The sequence below is a fragment of the Rutilus rutilus genome (genome assembly GCF_951802725.1).
Source record: "Rutilus rutilus genome assembly, chromosome: 15".
Lineage (NCBI taxonomy): Eukaryota > Metazoa > Chordata > Actinopteri > Cypriniformes > Leuciscidae > Rutilus > Rutilus rutilus.
In genome coordinates, this window is record NC_140220.1 from 34,438,909 (window position 1) to 34,453,690 (window position 14,782).

The following is a 14,782-nucleotide window of genomic DNA, read 5'->3' on the forward strand; positions in this document are numbered from 1 at the left end:
TTTTATTTTGTTTTTCATTTTTTAATAACACATTGGCTGATGCATCATCATCCTGTGCTTGCTAAACTTATCTAAATATTTTACAGTTTTAAAGTAAATGAACATTGTTCTTAAGAGGGTCATCTTCACACATCTTTCTACACATATGTTTTATATGAAACTTGGATTCCAAAAGACATGAGCGCTGTAGAACTGTTGAAAAGCAGCACACCATCGATATCTTTGACACTTTTCGAGACTTTCTTCACAGATAACATATGTAAGTTTTATCATAACTGCCTTTATATTTGAACATTCACATTCAGACAAGCTAATCAAAATTGTATCTGAAATGATTGCCTTCAGTATTGTTCATTAATGTCAACTTGACATTAGTCAAATGTCACAAACAGGTTCGCATGGGTTTGAAACATTAGCTTATAGATTGTAAAGGTTTTTTAGTTATTTTTTTGCCTAAACAATAGCTCTGATTTTTTTTTTGATTTTTTTTTTTAATACAATTTAAATAATTTTGTACTTCATAATCGTTTCATGGTTTAAATTTCGCTGAAAAGCCTATAATAAGAGGTCAAATAAAAAAAAATACACCTAACGTTACCCTGAAAAATATCCACTAATTTTTACTAGTCACTGGCATGTTGCTTTTCATAACCTACAGTTCTGTAATTTTGTTTTAACTCTGGATTATCAGTTGAAATGTGGAAGTTCCCGAGGACTCGTTACGCGGACTGTAACGGCTCAGAGGCGAGCGAGGAGACGGAGATTGCTGTGAACATCGGTGGTGTCAAGCACTTTCTCTACAGGGACATGCTGAACCGATATCCCGAGACGCGTTTGGCTGAGCTGGTGAACCGAGCCGGATTCCACACGAGAAGATCTTCCTGCTCTCTGCGATGACTTAAAGCGAGAGTTTTATTTTGACAGAAACCCAGAGGCTTTTAAATGCACCCTAGAGCTGTATTACCACGGAAAGGTTCACATGAAGCGAGGAATCTGTCCCATTTACTTCAAGAGAGAGATGAACTATTGGGGAATCGACGTGGAACATCTGGATGAATGCTGTAAAAGCCATTTAAATGAGGTGGAAATTATGCTGGCGCAAATAGCAAAGAAGGTCAAGGCCCTGAAAGAGGATGTGACGGTCACTAGAGGCCAGAGGTGCCAAGCGTCCCTGCGGACGTGCACGAGCTCCAAGTGCACGATGCCGAGGGTAACCTGGTGGAACACCCGATCCTTCACTCCATCGAGACGGCTTGCATCAGCTGGTTTACGGTGAAATTTATTTTGCGATTCGTGTCCTCTTCGAACAAACTGCGTTTTATGATTTCCTTCATGAATATAATAGACTTTCTAACCATCATGCCTTTTTACTTAGTGTTGATTCTGGACACTGCCATGATGGAGCTGGGCAATGTACAGCAGGCTGCGCGGATGTTGCGCGTCATGCGTATTGTGCGCGTCTTCAAACTTGCGCGTCATTCATCGGGTCCGCGAACTCTCGCAATAGCGCTTAAAGGCAGCCTGATAGATAGAGATGAGTCTGCTTCTCGTATACATGAGCGTGGGAGTTTTCCTGTTCTCGGCGTTGGGATACACAATAGAGGAGAGCCACCCGGAATCTATGTTCACCAGTATCCCACTGTCCTTCTAGTGGGCGGTAAATGCCATTATCACAGTGGGTTATGGAGACATTTACCCTAAAACCACACTAGGCAAGTGTATCGCCGCTTCAGTGTTATGTTTGGCATATAGCTATTATGTTGCCACTTCAACTGATCATTAAGACTTTCGGCGCTATTTACAATAATCAGCATGAAATCATTGCTAAGCAAGAGATCGAACTCAGCGTTACGTGCGGAGGATGAAGCGCAGGGGTGTCAGGAGGCTGGAGAAATAACATCACAGGCTTCTAGCAAACATTCGGTGTGAGATAGAGCTGGTGTGACCGCGAAACGAAGTAACAGATGTGTCCTTGTTACTCGGTGATACCGTGTCCAAAGACCAATCTAAAAATGCGAGAACAACTAGAGAGTGATTCTTTTTCAACTTCAAAATAATAAACTACTTAGGAAATAAAACCGATCAATATAGACAGTTCACTGTGAGTTATATATATGTATTTATGTATGTATGCATGTATCTGTCTATCTACCAAATTATTCAGTGGCTAAAGTGATCCATCTTTTGTTTGAAATCACTTTGACAACAAGTGCATATTTTTTCTCCAGCTGAAGAACATGACGCAGGGTTTACTGTAATAACTTAAAACCTATCCTATTTGTTATCCATACTGAAATGATATATTCTCAACACTGCAGTTAAAATTTTATGTGTACGTTTTGGGACGAAATAAAACATTTTAACACTGGACAAACATGTGAGCAGCGTATGGACTGCAAAAGCTAGTCAGTCTTTTCCCAATTTTATCACGTGGCACAATTTGGTGCCTTGCAGTGTCAACTTTTTGAAACTAGAGGGAGATATTTTAACATAAGATCGAGGTGAAGTGTGTGTATACAACTGGGGGAATGCTGTTGACACAAAGGACACAGACATTTCTAAAATATTTTCTAGCGTGCACTTATTTGTATTGAGTGGAGAAAGCAGTGTTTTACACAAGAAAATATTACTTGTTGGTGAATTAACATTTCTCTCAAATCAAAATATAAAACAAATTTATAAGTGCAAAAAGTTTAACAAAGTGTAAATGCCATAAGATGTCGAAGACCTAGTATATTGAAATGTACTTCTATCAGTTATAACTTGGGCTGTAACGATACACCAAACGTGTTTGCTGGAGAGAAAAAAAGAGATTTTTATTTTTATTAAAGATTTTTATTAAATAACATTAGAAAAACCTGTATGAACTGAACACCAAAGAACAATATTAACTATGCAAATTATTAACAATATACCTACAATATATAGTTACAATATAAGTAAAATAAATAAATAGCCAAAGCAATAACACTTCTGTTTTCTGTGTAACAAAATACTGTTGAAAAACAAACAGAACTAAACTCCATTGTGGAGATAATTTCAATCACAGATTTCAGTATTTGGTTGGGATGAGTCACTGAGTATTTAATTATAGAATATCAAATAGATTGTGCGATTATTATCCAAAATACTGTTTTCGGTGCTGATGCGTGGTTAAGCGTTCATGTAACATGTAAGGGTGGCGCTGCCAATAACGCACCCAAAAGCTGTCACAAAGAACCGGCAAAAGTAATGATTTTGAATATGTCAAATATAGCAAGGAGACATTTCAATTGTTTATTAATAAAAAAAAAAAAAAAGTGTTTTCTGTGTCAGTGTCAGCTGCAAAGATGAAGTTGACGATGCTGACTCGCGATCTTCGCAGTATGAACCCTCCAGAGAGAAATGCATATTTCATACGGATTACATAAGCAGAGAGCAGTCTGTTTTCTTTCGTTTGTTTAAATGTACACATTTCAAGCTTTCTATAGATATATTTCTCAGGTCTGTGAGGCAAGTAGCTTATAGCTGAGTTTCGATCGGTTCATTAGACGAGTTCCAGTTCACACGCCTGCGCCTCCATGTCCTGATTATATTGCCTGCTATATTTACTTCTTATTTATTAAATCCAGGCAATTGGTTGATTAAACATTTATTAAAAGTAAGATACAATTAATACAAAACGAAATTCACTTTAAAGAAAGGCTTTCTAAAGCCTAAATATGAAACTAAATTGCTACAGGTATAGGCCTATATTAGCCTACAGTTAATGTCGGAGCGGAATTTGAGCGAAAGCCATCTTACCAGTGAGGGCAGAGGTGCGATTTTCGAACAATCATCGAATATTATTTTGCTTGATATGCCAATCCTTAATATTTGGTGTTTTAAATGCCTGTTTGAGGTCTCTGTTAAAGTTTTAAAGCAGTCTTTTAGTGCCGCTTTCGGTCACGTCCGTAACATTGTTTTTTCCTCATAAATGCGAACACGAAAAAAGAAAAGAAAAAAAAAGTATGTTCTGTGGAGAACCAACCCTTCTTCATCTGGTGGGTAGCCTACTACTACGGGAAGGATAACTCTGGGAGTTGGAAGGGGTGTGTCGTGTGTGCCTTCTCACACCGCGACACAGGTTCATGGATCTGAGTGTCGCAATTTCGTTTTCATATCGCATATCGTTACAGCCCTAGTTATAGCCTAACCACTTTAAGAGAGTGTAGGCCTATGTTTTATGACTGCATGAGTAGCAGGCTGTTCAGGTCCTTCAATCAGAAAACATAAATTATGACTCTCTCCACCCCTCCCATCACGTCTGCTCTGCACACACACACACACACACACACACACACCTTAGTTTTGCTCCTCTCACCAATCATGTTGCGCTCTTTCGGATTTATTCAGCTCTACACACGGACATGCAGTTGAAGTCAGAAGCTTTTTGAGACTTTCTTCACAGCTTTTGCCCCAAATATAAGTAAGTTTAATAACAACCGAACCTTTACGTTAGAACATAATTTATAAAGTGGAGCACGATTTTTTTTCCAGGCTCAATCATTACAGGCTAATGATTTAAATATATTTGAATAATGTATTGAATTATGTTATAAAACATCCATTTTACAACATTTTTAAATAAAAACGATTTAATCTTAAAGTGTGCAAAATTAGTTTCTGTCCTCTTTCTTGGCTATTTACATTTGTACGGGGAAACTGGGACTATAGTTGTCACTCACATGTGGAAGTTGTCGCGGCAGTAATGCTAATCGTATTTTTGACTGGATAATCAAGGAATATGGTGAATTCAGGGGTCAGTGGGATACTTCTTGCCAATGAGATGACTTGGAAAGTGTCCCAATCAACTTGAAATACACCCCTATTTTCAAGTGAAAACTTCTCTCGGGTAGGCTATAATTTCCCATACTTGACAGACAGGCAAGTTGTCATTTGAATTTTAAATGTTGTACATTTATACAACATATGATTTACAATATATATATGTGTGTGTGTGTGTTTTACCCATACAATTATTTGATATTTAAGTTTCCTTTTTGTTTTGTTGTCTTATAAATTTGAATGGCGGGTTTCATTCTGACAACTTAATGTAGTATGCCCTGCTGTTGGCGAATGTCATACAAAGGTCAATAACGGTGGAAACTGATTTTCACAAATTCACACAGCTTAAAAAAGTATGAGGCAGTGTCTAGCACCGGTCTCTACTATAATATGTTTCTAATGGACATGTTACTTTTTATAACTTATGGTCCTCTACATTAAAAATTGTTCTTTTTTCTTTCTTTTTTTTAAAACGGGATTGCAGATGACATGTGGGAGTTCTCGAGGACTCGTTACGCGGACTGTAACGGCTCAGAGGCGAGCGAGGAGACGGAGATTGCTGTGAACATCGGTGGTGTCAAGCACTTTCTCTACGGAGACGTGCTGAACCGATATCCCGAGACGCGTTTGGCTCAGCTAGTGAACCGAGCCACGGATTCCACACGAGAAGATCTTTCTGCTCTCTGCGATGACTACGACGACTTAAAGAGAGAGTTTTACTTCGATAGAGACCCAGAGGCTTTTAAATGCATCCTAGAGCTGTACTACTACGGAGAGATTCACATGAAGCGAGGAATCTGTCCCATGTGCTTCATGAGAGAGATGGACTACTGGGTGATCGACACGGAGTATCTGGATGAATGCTGCATAAGTAGTTTAAATGAGGTGGAGACTGAGCTGGCGGAAATAGCAGAGAAGGTCAAGACTATCCTGGACGACCTGGATGGTGATGCAACGGTCACTAGAGGCCAGAGGTGCCAAGCGTTCCTGTGGAAGCTCATGGAGAAACCAGAGTCATCTTTAGCAGCGCGCGTAATCGCTGTTGTGTCGTTCGCGTTCATCCTGCTTTCCTCAGTGGTCATGTGTGTTAGCACCATCCCGGAGCTGCAAGTGCAAGATGTCGAGGGAAACCTGGTGGAAAACCCGACCTTTGAGTCCATCGAGACGGCTTGCATCATCTGGTTCACCGTGGAATATATTTTGCGCCTCGTGTCCTCTTCGAACAAATTGCAGTTTGTGTTTTCCTTCATGAATATAGTAGATTTTCTAGCTATCATGCCTTTTTACGTAGTTTTGATTCTTACGCATTTGGGCACTGCTATGATGGAGCTTGCCAACGTCCAGCAGGCAGTGCAGGCGTTGCGCATCATGCGCATTGCGCGCATCTTCAAACTTGCGCGCCATTCATCCGGTCTGCAAACTCTCACCTTCGCGCTCAAAAGCAGCTTGAAAGAGCTGGGTCTGCTGCTCATGTACATGAGCGTGGGGGTTTTCCTGTTCTCGGCACTGGGATACACAATGGAGCAGAGCCACCCAGAGACCATGTTCACCAGCATCCCACAGTCCTTCTGGTGGGCCATCATTACTATGACTACTGTGGGGTATGGAGACATCTACCCTAAAACCACTCTGGGCAGGTGTAACGCAGCTGTCAGTTTTCTGTGTGGCGTAATAGCCATCGCGTTGCCAATCCACCCAATTATTAACAACTTCGTCATTGTTTACAGTAAGCAGCGCGTACTTGAAACCGCTGCCAAACATGAGATCGAGCTCATGGCGTTACGCGCGAAGGAGGAAGCGCAGGAGTGTTCGGACTCGGAGGCTGGAAAAATGGCTTCGACTGACAACAGCTCGGTGTGTAACAGTGCTGCTATGAGCGCCTCACAAAGTGACACATATATCCCCTTACTTGGTGAAACAGCAACTGTGTCCAAAGTCCAACCTGCCCACAAACCCAAGAAAAAGTAGATAAATCAATATAATCTATCTATCTATCCTGTAGGCTATAACCTCCAACTCCAAGTCTCAACTCTAAGTCTCTGTTCAGAAAATAATCAAATAAATGATTAGTTACTAATGGTAAATGCAACTTATTTATTCACTCATTAACATTAAAGGAACATTAAAGTAAAACAATGCAGAAGTAAATGAAAAGGATTGAACATAATTGTAAATAACATATAATTCAAACTAAAACGATTTGCCAAAAAAAGAGCAAAAATCATCAATAATTTCAATCTTATTAACATCAAAAGATTAAAGACTCTTTGTCTCTGACAATATCTTACAGTACTATCTGACTGGTCTTTTAACTGAACAAGCCTGAAGGAAGAAAAACGCATTTACATTTTTGTAACATCATAAACACCACACATGTTTTAATGGTCTTCAAAATAAAATGATTATCTGATTTACTTTTCTTTCCACATCAAACCATTCTCCTCAGCAAGGTTGTACTTATTTGTACTTAATTCCATTTGGCATTAAACAACATCAACTGATTGTTTAAATTATTATTATTACTATTATTATTTAGCTTGACCAATGGCAATAGTTCAAAACTAAAGCAAACTAAACTAAAACTAAGCAAAACCAGCAAACGATGTGTTTTTACTGTGGTGACTGAATGTGCATGCTACTCTGCTAGTTTACCTTGTAGTAGCTATTACAATTTGATGTTTCAAATACATCAACTTTTTTAAAGGGGTGGTTGAATATGATTTCACTTTTATAACTTTAGTTAGTGTGTAATGTTGCTGTTTGAGCATAAACAACATCTGCAAAGTTACAATGCTCAAAGTTCAAAGCAAAGGGAGATATTTGCTTTTAAAGAAATTGTTTTTAAGGACTACAACAAACGGCTGGTAGAGACTACACGAGCTTCCTCCCGGGTTAGTGACATCACCAACCCTAATATTTACATAAACCCCGCCCCCGGGAACACATAGTCCATGTTGAGAAGAGGAAGAGTTGTTGTAGTAGAGCACATTCGTGAGTCTGCTCAAAACGTCTTTTCACGTGCAAAAACTGTACGTAACACAAATGCAAAGGCTTCTTACAACAGTTCCCACACGTGCGGTTTTATATATTATCATGACAGAATATGCTAACTGAAGATAGTTAAGTCCACATCAGCAACATAAATTCATCAACTAACCATTCAGAAATGTCCTGTTGCATTCTACATGTTGTCACTTCTTCTTGAGTCTCTCCATCATTGTCCGACTCCAGTTTAAACATAAAAGGCAGAGCAGTTTTTGACATTTTAGTGCATGTCTGCAGAGCTGCTAACACACACAAGGTGCTGGGAGCAGCAGCTAATTTGCATTTAAAGGGACACACACACAAAATGATGCATTTTTACTGACCCTTCAAAAAGGGACAATTTTAACATGCTGTGAAACATGAGCTTAAACTTCACATACACACTCTGGGGACAACACAGACTTATTTTACATATTGTAAAAATGGGCATTAAACCACCCCTTTAAATAGTTCACTCTGATCCTGTCCTGTACAGGTATACATCTATGAACTTACCTGTACTTTTTCTCTCCCTAGATGTTTTTTTTTATCTAACTTGCCCATTAAACAATAGTGTGAACCACCATCCCTCTCTCAGTGGGAGTTTGAAAGATGTGTCACTAGAGGGTTTGAATTTTGCCTCGGGGTTTTAGCCACTCGTTTGCTGGCCCCTGGAAGAGATGGACGGACATAGATGTGGGTGTGTTCTGTGTTAGTGTGTGGGTGTTATTCATTCTGTCTGAGTGAATAATGCATTGAATGTGTTTTTGCCCACATGAAAAAGCTTTTGTGTTTGTGTGTGTAGGCCTACTGATGGCTGGACACTGAGATATGGCTTAGATCTGGCATGTGGGTGGAGAAAAAAAGAGCAGCCGGTCCTAATAGCCAGTAATCGCAGACCCCAGCAGCACAACTAAATCAGCTTCACACAACTGATGAATAAAATGAGGAATACAGGCCGCATATCAGTGTCTACAATGTAAATAACAGCGAAATGCAACTCTATAATTCTCAAACACTGTGTTGTTGTCCCGTTGAGCACAGCTAAGAAGGAAGAATATGTTCCATGCAGCTGACGGCATCCAAAATCTCAATTGCACATGGATCAGTATTGAGTTACACACTATATTGTAACCCGAGCACATAGTCAGCCCACCTCCCTCATCAGGCACATTTTGGAATCTTAAAGCCCACCACTTGTCAGCTTCTAAAAATAAGTTTCCCTTTTAGAAGTTCTAGGAGGTAAAAATCAACCATTACTACACCTTATACAAAAAGTAAAAAAATAAATTGCATTGTCAATTTCCTACCAAACATCTATTTTTCAAAGGTCATTGTGCTTGACGTTTAGAAAGTTTGTGGAAGTACAAGTGTTATTATTTTTAAAAGACAAACAGGTGTGAGCTAATCATTATTCGTAGTTTATGCGCAGCCCCTCCCTGAGGAGGATGGAGTGTAAATAACTGGGCCCGTATCCCTAAAGATTCTGAGAATCCTCTCAGAGAGCTCCTAACTTAACCTAAAAATTCCTTGCCAGGAGTTTTAGCTTAGAAGTGATTCCAGAACATTTTCAGTGAACTCTGAGCAAGGAATGGATGGAAAATCCTATCTTAATGAGGAGGTGTGGTTGACCCCGTTGCTAGGTATGGGTCATCATTTCAAAAGCCGTGATTGGTTGATCCTACAAGTTTGATGAAAATGAACTTTTGGTGATGATGAGCAAAGGATGTACCCTCAAATCAATAAACACAATTATACACTCTAATCTTATGCAGACTGTAATTGTAAATAATATTTCACATTCAAGAAAATATCTGGAAAATGAATAGTAAGCTGTAGGGGTTATAGCCTAACATTAGAATCTAAAATATGTGAAAACTTAAGCTCATTACACCCTGTTCAAATAATGATTCGTGTCTTATTTGCTCATATTAATATCCTAGCTGGCATATTTTGTACTTTCACTCCCATATGGACCCCATTGAAAACAAGATGGCCTATCTCAAGGGGCTGTCCTTAATGAAGTAGAAATTGCAACGTTACAACTCAGTGTGGTCTTAACGAGGGTAACACGGCTCAGCTTTTATCAATGTCTGTGATTGCTGGCTGGTCTATTTATGAAGGCTTGTTAACAAATATCCTACAAACACAGAAAATGGAGAAAAAAAGGAATCGCAAGCCGAACTGGACTGAGGAGCAAGGTTTGCTGGCCCAGTTGGTGAACGAACATAAAGGTATGTTACGAGGAAAATTTGGCACTCCTAAGCCACTAAAAGTCCTCTTCCCTGCTCTTAGCAGATCTCGCCTTAGGAGCCCTTTTAAGCGCTAGGAATCTTGAGGAATAGCTTTTATATTAACTGGGATTTTCGTGTCACTTTTAGGGGAAATTCTAAGAAAACGTCATGACTCTGAGAATTTTCTTAGAATTTGGCCGCTAGGAGCCACTTTTTGCACAAAAATTCTTTATAGGATACGGGCCCTGGAATCTAATGAAATTTGCAGATCCACCTAGGGTAAATGTACCAAAAGACATGCTGTGATTTAAAGTGGATAAGTGGAAAAATGACAGGGTGGAAGAGTCTATCTTCCTTCACAGCATAGCAATTTAAATAAAATACATTTCAAAATGAAAAAAAAAATAAAAGCACAAATGATATTTAAAAAATACTGTAGTATTTTTCTTTTAAAATAAAGCTATTTCTTCACAAAAGGAACTTTTACAAGTACTCACCATACTTTGGACTTCCGGACTGTGGTTAAATCTAGAGTAAAATAATCACAGTGATTAAAACTGTACTGATAGTTGGAAGATATAAAAGAAAATGAGAGAGAAACTCTGAAAAGCAAAGAAGAAAGGGAGGAAAAGTAGGTCTACTCTCCTTTCATGGGTTTAAACAACTGAGGGGCTGCAAAATGGTGCTGGGATGTCAGCAGAAAATTTGAGAAAAAAGAAAAAAGGTTTTACATAAAGTGTTTTAGAGCAGGTTTATGCTACTTACAGCACTGGAACAATATTTAATGTGAAAAGTGCTTTAGGAATAAATCTGAATTGAAAATGTTTCACTTCGGGTTTATACATCTAACACTCTAAAACTGGATATAAAAATATACACTTTCAAATTAATTAATTAAATATTATATATGTTTTCATATAATATTTTAATAATCACAGTGACAATATAAAAGTGAATTATTTCAGATTAAAACCAACATGTTGCTTTTATAATATATATCAAAAATTCTTACCACAGTATAAGTGTGTTTTTATGCATGAAAATAATTACATTTACATTTATGCATTTAGCAGATGCTTTTATGGAATGCAATCTACAAGAGAGGAACGAAGCAATTCGTCAAGGAGCCAATAATATTCGTAATATATAATGCCAGGTTGATTTGACAAGTAGATTAGTAAGCAAGCTAGAGCAGAGAAGAGACATTAGACATTTTTTGGGGTGGTTTGGGTGTGTGTGTGTGTGTGTGTGTGTGTGGCAAACCCTACATTATGGGGACAAAATGTCATTGCAAAATGGCAATATCCCAAATCCTTGTTCTTGTGGGGAGGGTATAGGGTTAGGGTAGGGTTAAAGGGATAGTTCACCCAAAAATGAAAATTCTGTCATCATTTACTCACCCTCAAGTTGTTCCAAACCTGTATGAGTTTCTTTGTTCTGCTGAACACAAAGGAAGATATTTGGAAGAATGTTTGTAACCAAACAGATCTCGGTCCCCATTGACTACCATAGTATATTTTTTTCCTACTATGGAAGTCAATGGGGACCGAGATCTGTTGATTACAAACATTCTTCCAAATATCTTCCTTTGTGTTCTGCAGAACAAAGAAACTCATACAGGTTTGGAACAACTTGAGGGTGAGTAAATGATGACAGAATTTTCATTTTTGGGTGAACTATCCCTTTAAGGGGATATAATATACAGTTTGTACAGTATAAAAATCATTATGTCAACAGAATTCCCCCATAAAACATTTAAAAACCCAACGTGTGTGTGTGTGTGTGTGTACAGTGCATTGGTTTAAGGGTGTTGAGTTAAGTGCTTGTGAAAGAGGTGTGTCTTCAGCTGCTTCTTGAAAGACATGATGGCCGCAGAAGTTTGGATGAAGGTTGGCAGCACATTCCACTAGATCACGTTATTTTGCCTTGATGTAAAGGAACAACAAGACGTCGCTCATTCAGTGACCTTAGCTGGATGGAGGAAGCAAAAACTTGTAGGAGAGAATTGAGGTAGGGAGGTGCTGTTCCAGTGGTAGTTCAGAAAGCCGGTGGGTCACCGCAAAGACATGTTCCTGCTTCAACCTATTTTGTTGTTCCTGATCCAGATTTTGTGCGAAAGGGTTAAGAATGTTTGTCATGGTTTTCCTCCTACAGAAATTATATTAAAACAAAAAACATTTTTCCATTTTCATATTTTTGGAAAAGCTCCAGGGAGCCACTAGGGCGGCGCTTAAGAGCCGCATGCGGTTGCCGACCCCCGCACTAAACTGAGAATTCGCCATTCAAAACATTCTACACCTTTTCTACTTTTCTACTTTATACGTTTGTGTCACCTGTTAAATGCTGCATGTATATGCAGATTCTTACACAATGTTTCGGTTTCACAGATTAGGCCTTAGGGCATGTCAACTAGGGCATTTAAGTGGCTTTTATAAACACGCTTTAGAAAACAACATTCCTGATGTGCATCTTGAGACAAAACATTGGCACTGATATATTTTAAGATTTGTCAGTGCAAGTTGCTTTCAGTTCAGACAGCTCAAACTTGCATTTTAGTCTTGGACTAGCTTAAGACATGTCTGTGAAACTGAAGAAATGTATCTTTAATTTGGCCAGATTTAAACAGGTAATTTTCTCTTAGCAGAGATACTCTTGAATGAAGAAGAGTTTGTGCCACACACAATTCATAAATGTCGTTTATTGACCTTTCATATGCCTGTCTTGATGCACAATAAAAAATCTTTGGAGGAAACATGAACTTTTATAATTAAACACATCAAAAAAAGTCATTGAAAGTATTTAAATAAATGATAAAGTAAATATAAACACTTTCCCAACTAGAGTCTCTCCAGTGAATCTCAGCCAATTCCAGCCCTGGTTATAAAGATTGGCAAAATCTGATTCAACAGGCTCAGTCATGTTCTACCTGTTTTGCCTTTTTATATTCAGACTTTTGTTGTGTCATAGATTTGCTACATATTGCATCACAAGGAATGCCGCTGGAAGGTACTCACCCCTCACTGGTCGAAGGTGTGTCGTCACTGCCCGGACCCTGTTGCTGTTTGGCATCAGGCAATGACTGTGGCGGCTCACTGTGGGATGGCCTATGACCCGACGGACGGCGTCCCATGAGAGAGGTTTGAAGGCGAGGTCTGGCAGGTTCTCCCCAAGGCCGAGGCAATGTAGACGTACATGAAGGTGTCCATGTGTAAGGGAGTGGTGGGTTCTCCTGACAGAACACAGCCCGGGCTTCAAAATAAGCCTGCTGGTTACCTTGTCTTCTTTTCTTTTTACCACTGGTTAAGTCTTATTGAATTAACATTATATATGCATTACAATCAAAATATATAGTAAAAATCTTCAGTGACTTCAGTTTTTTTCTACAGTGGAAACAGTTTTCATAATTTAAAAAAAAAAAAAACTGTTTAAGTGAATATATTAATTTCGTTTTTGTGAAATTGAACAACAACCAGCAGATGAGGAATTAAGTTCAGTGTGGCTTGAGGTTGCAGTATGTATAGATGTTTACTTCTGACTGAAATCCTCCCTGGATTTATGCCAGTGATGTCTGCAAGCTGGCAAAGGCAAGGATTTAACCCTTAATCGCTGTTTGGGGTCAAAATGACCCCAATGGACTTTTCCTTCATTTTTTAAAAGTGTTACCTTCATCTCAGGGGCATGAACCTCTGTGACTTTTCCTAAATAATCTATCTAAACATGCACAAAAAAACTGGGCTTGATTTGGTTGTTCTAAAGGTGTGTAAAAAAAAAAAAAGTACCATTTAAGCTGTTTGGGGTCAAAATGACCCCACATTGAAAATGAATGGGAAAATGAAAAAAATGACTTTTTAAAATTTTGTTTGTCAAAAAAATAAAAGTAAATCCATTATAAATCTGAATTTTTTTACAAATAAACCAAGGTCTGGTCCTAAAGCATAAATAAAAAGTAGAACGAACTTTCTATCTCATACACACACACACACACTCACACACACAAACACACACATGTATGTGACTGCAACAGAGAGCATTTTTACAGAAATTGGCAAATAAAATAAACAAAACTGGCATAAATCTAAAAAATTTACATTTAAATAAAGGTCTGGTCCTAGAGCATAAACCCAAAGTGGAACGAACTTTCTATCTCATACACACACACACAAACACACACGTATGTGCAACAGAGAGCATTTTTATATAAATTGGCAAATAAAATCAACTAAACTGGCATAAATCTGAAAAATGTCACATATGCAACATGGAACAAGCTTCCCCCAAATATTCACAAAATATATATCATAAAGTTGTGAGGAGAAGTTTAAGTATCAAGAAAAATGAAGTGAAAATGAATGAGTCTCTATGGCCCTCTATTGGAAATATGTGGTCATTGCAATTTCTTTCTTTAATTATAATGTCTAAAGTTTTTCCACAAACCAGCAGATGTCAGTATTCTATCCCTAACACTTAGAGCAATGTCCAAAAACTATTTAGATTTAATTAAGATCATCATTTAAGTGATTTTATTTCGTTAAAAAAAAAACTTTTTTCATGAGCCAATTTATGGCCTAGTTATGTAATTGTGCAGTAAATAGGTAAAAAACTTCAAAATTTCCACAAAAACACAGCATAAATGTATAGTTGAGAAGTAAATAAAAAAAATGATATATAGTTTTCCATTTAAAAAATGTATATTTCCTTATGCAATCGCTCTTTAAAAG

General features: G+C 38.2%; 1 protein-coding gene and 1 pseudogene across 3 annotated transcripts; both read left to right on the top strand.

Annotated features, from left to right (window-relative positions):
* The first annotated feature begins 696 nt into the window (after positions 1-696).
* LOC311304771 (voltage-gated potassium channel regulatory subunit KCNF1-like) lies at positions 697-1,865 on the top strand (annotated as a pseudogene). Its single transcript has one exon. The product of its transcript is annotated as a voltage-gated potassium channel regulatory subunit KCNF1-like (transcript).
* A 2,447-nt stretch (positions 1,866-4,312) lies between these two features.
* Positions 4,313-7,312, top strand: LOC311304379 (voltage-gated potassium channel regulatory subunit KCNF1-like). Of its 2 annotated transcripts, XM_084431341.1 has the most exons (3): positions 4,355-4,447; positions 4,762-4,873; positions 5,291-7,306. In XM_084431341.1, the coding sequence occupies exon 3, from the start codon at positions 5,296-5,298 to the stop codon at positions 6,772-6,774; it is 1,479 nt and encodes a 492-aa protein (XP_084287467.1). In that variant the 5' UTR covers positions 4,355-4,447; positions 4,762-4,873; positions 5,291-5,295; the 3' UTR covers positions 6,775-7,306. The 2 variants fall into 2 exon arrangements, with proteins under 2 accessions (XP_084287468.1, XP_084287467.1); XM_084431342.1 differs by lacking the exon at positions 4,762-4,873 and having other exon boundaries at positions 4,313-4,447; positions 5,291-7,312.
* The last annotated feature ends 7,470 nt before the right edge of the window (positions 7,313-14,782 follow it).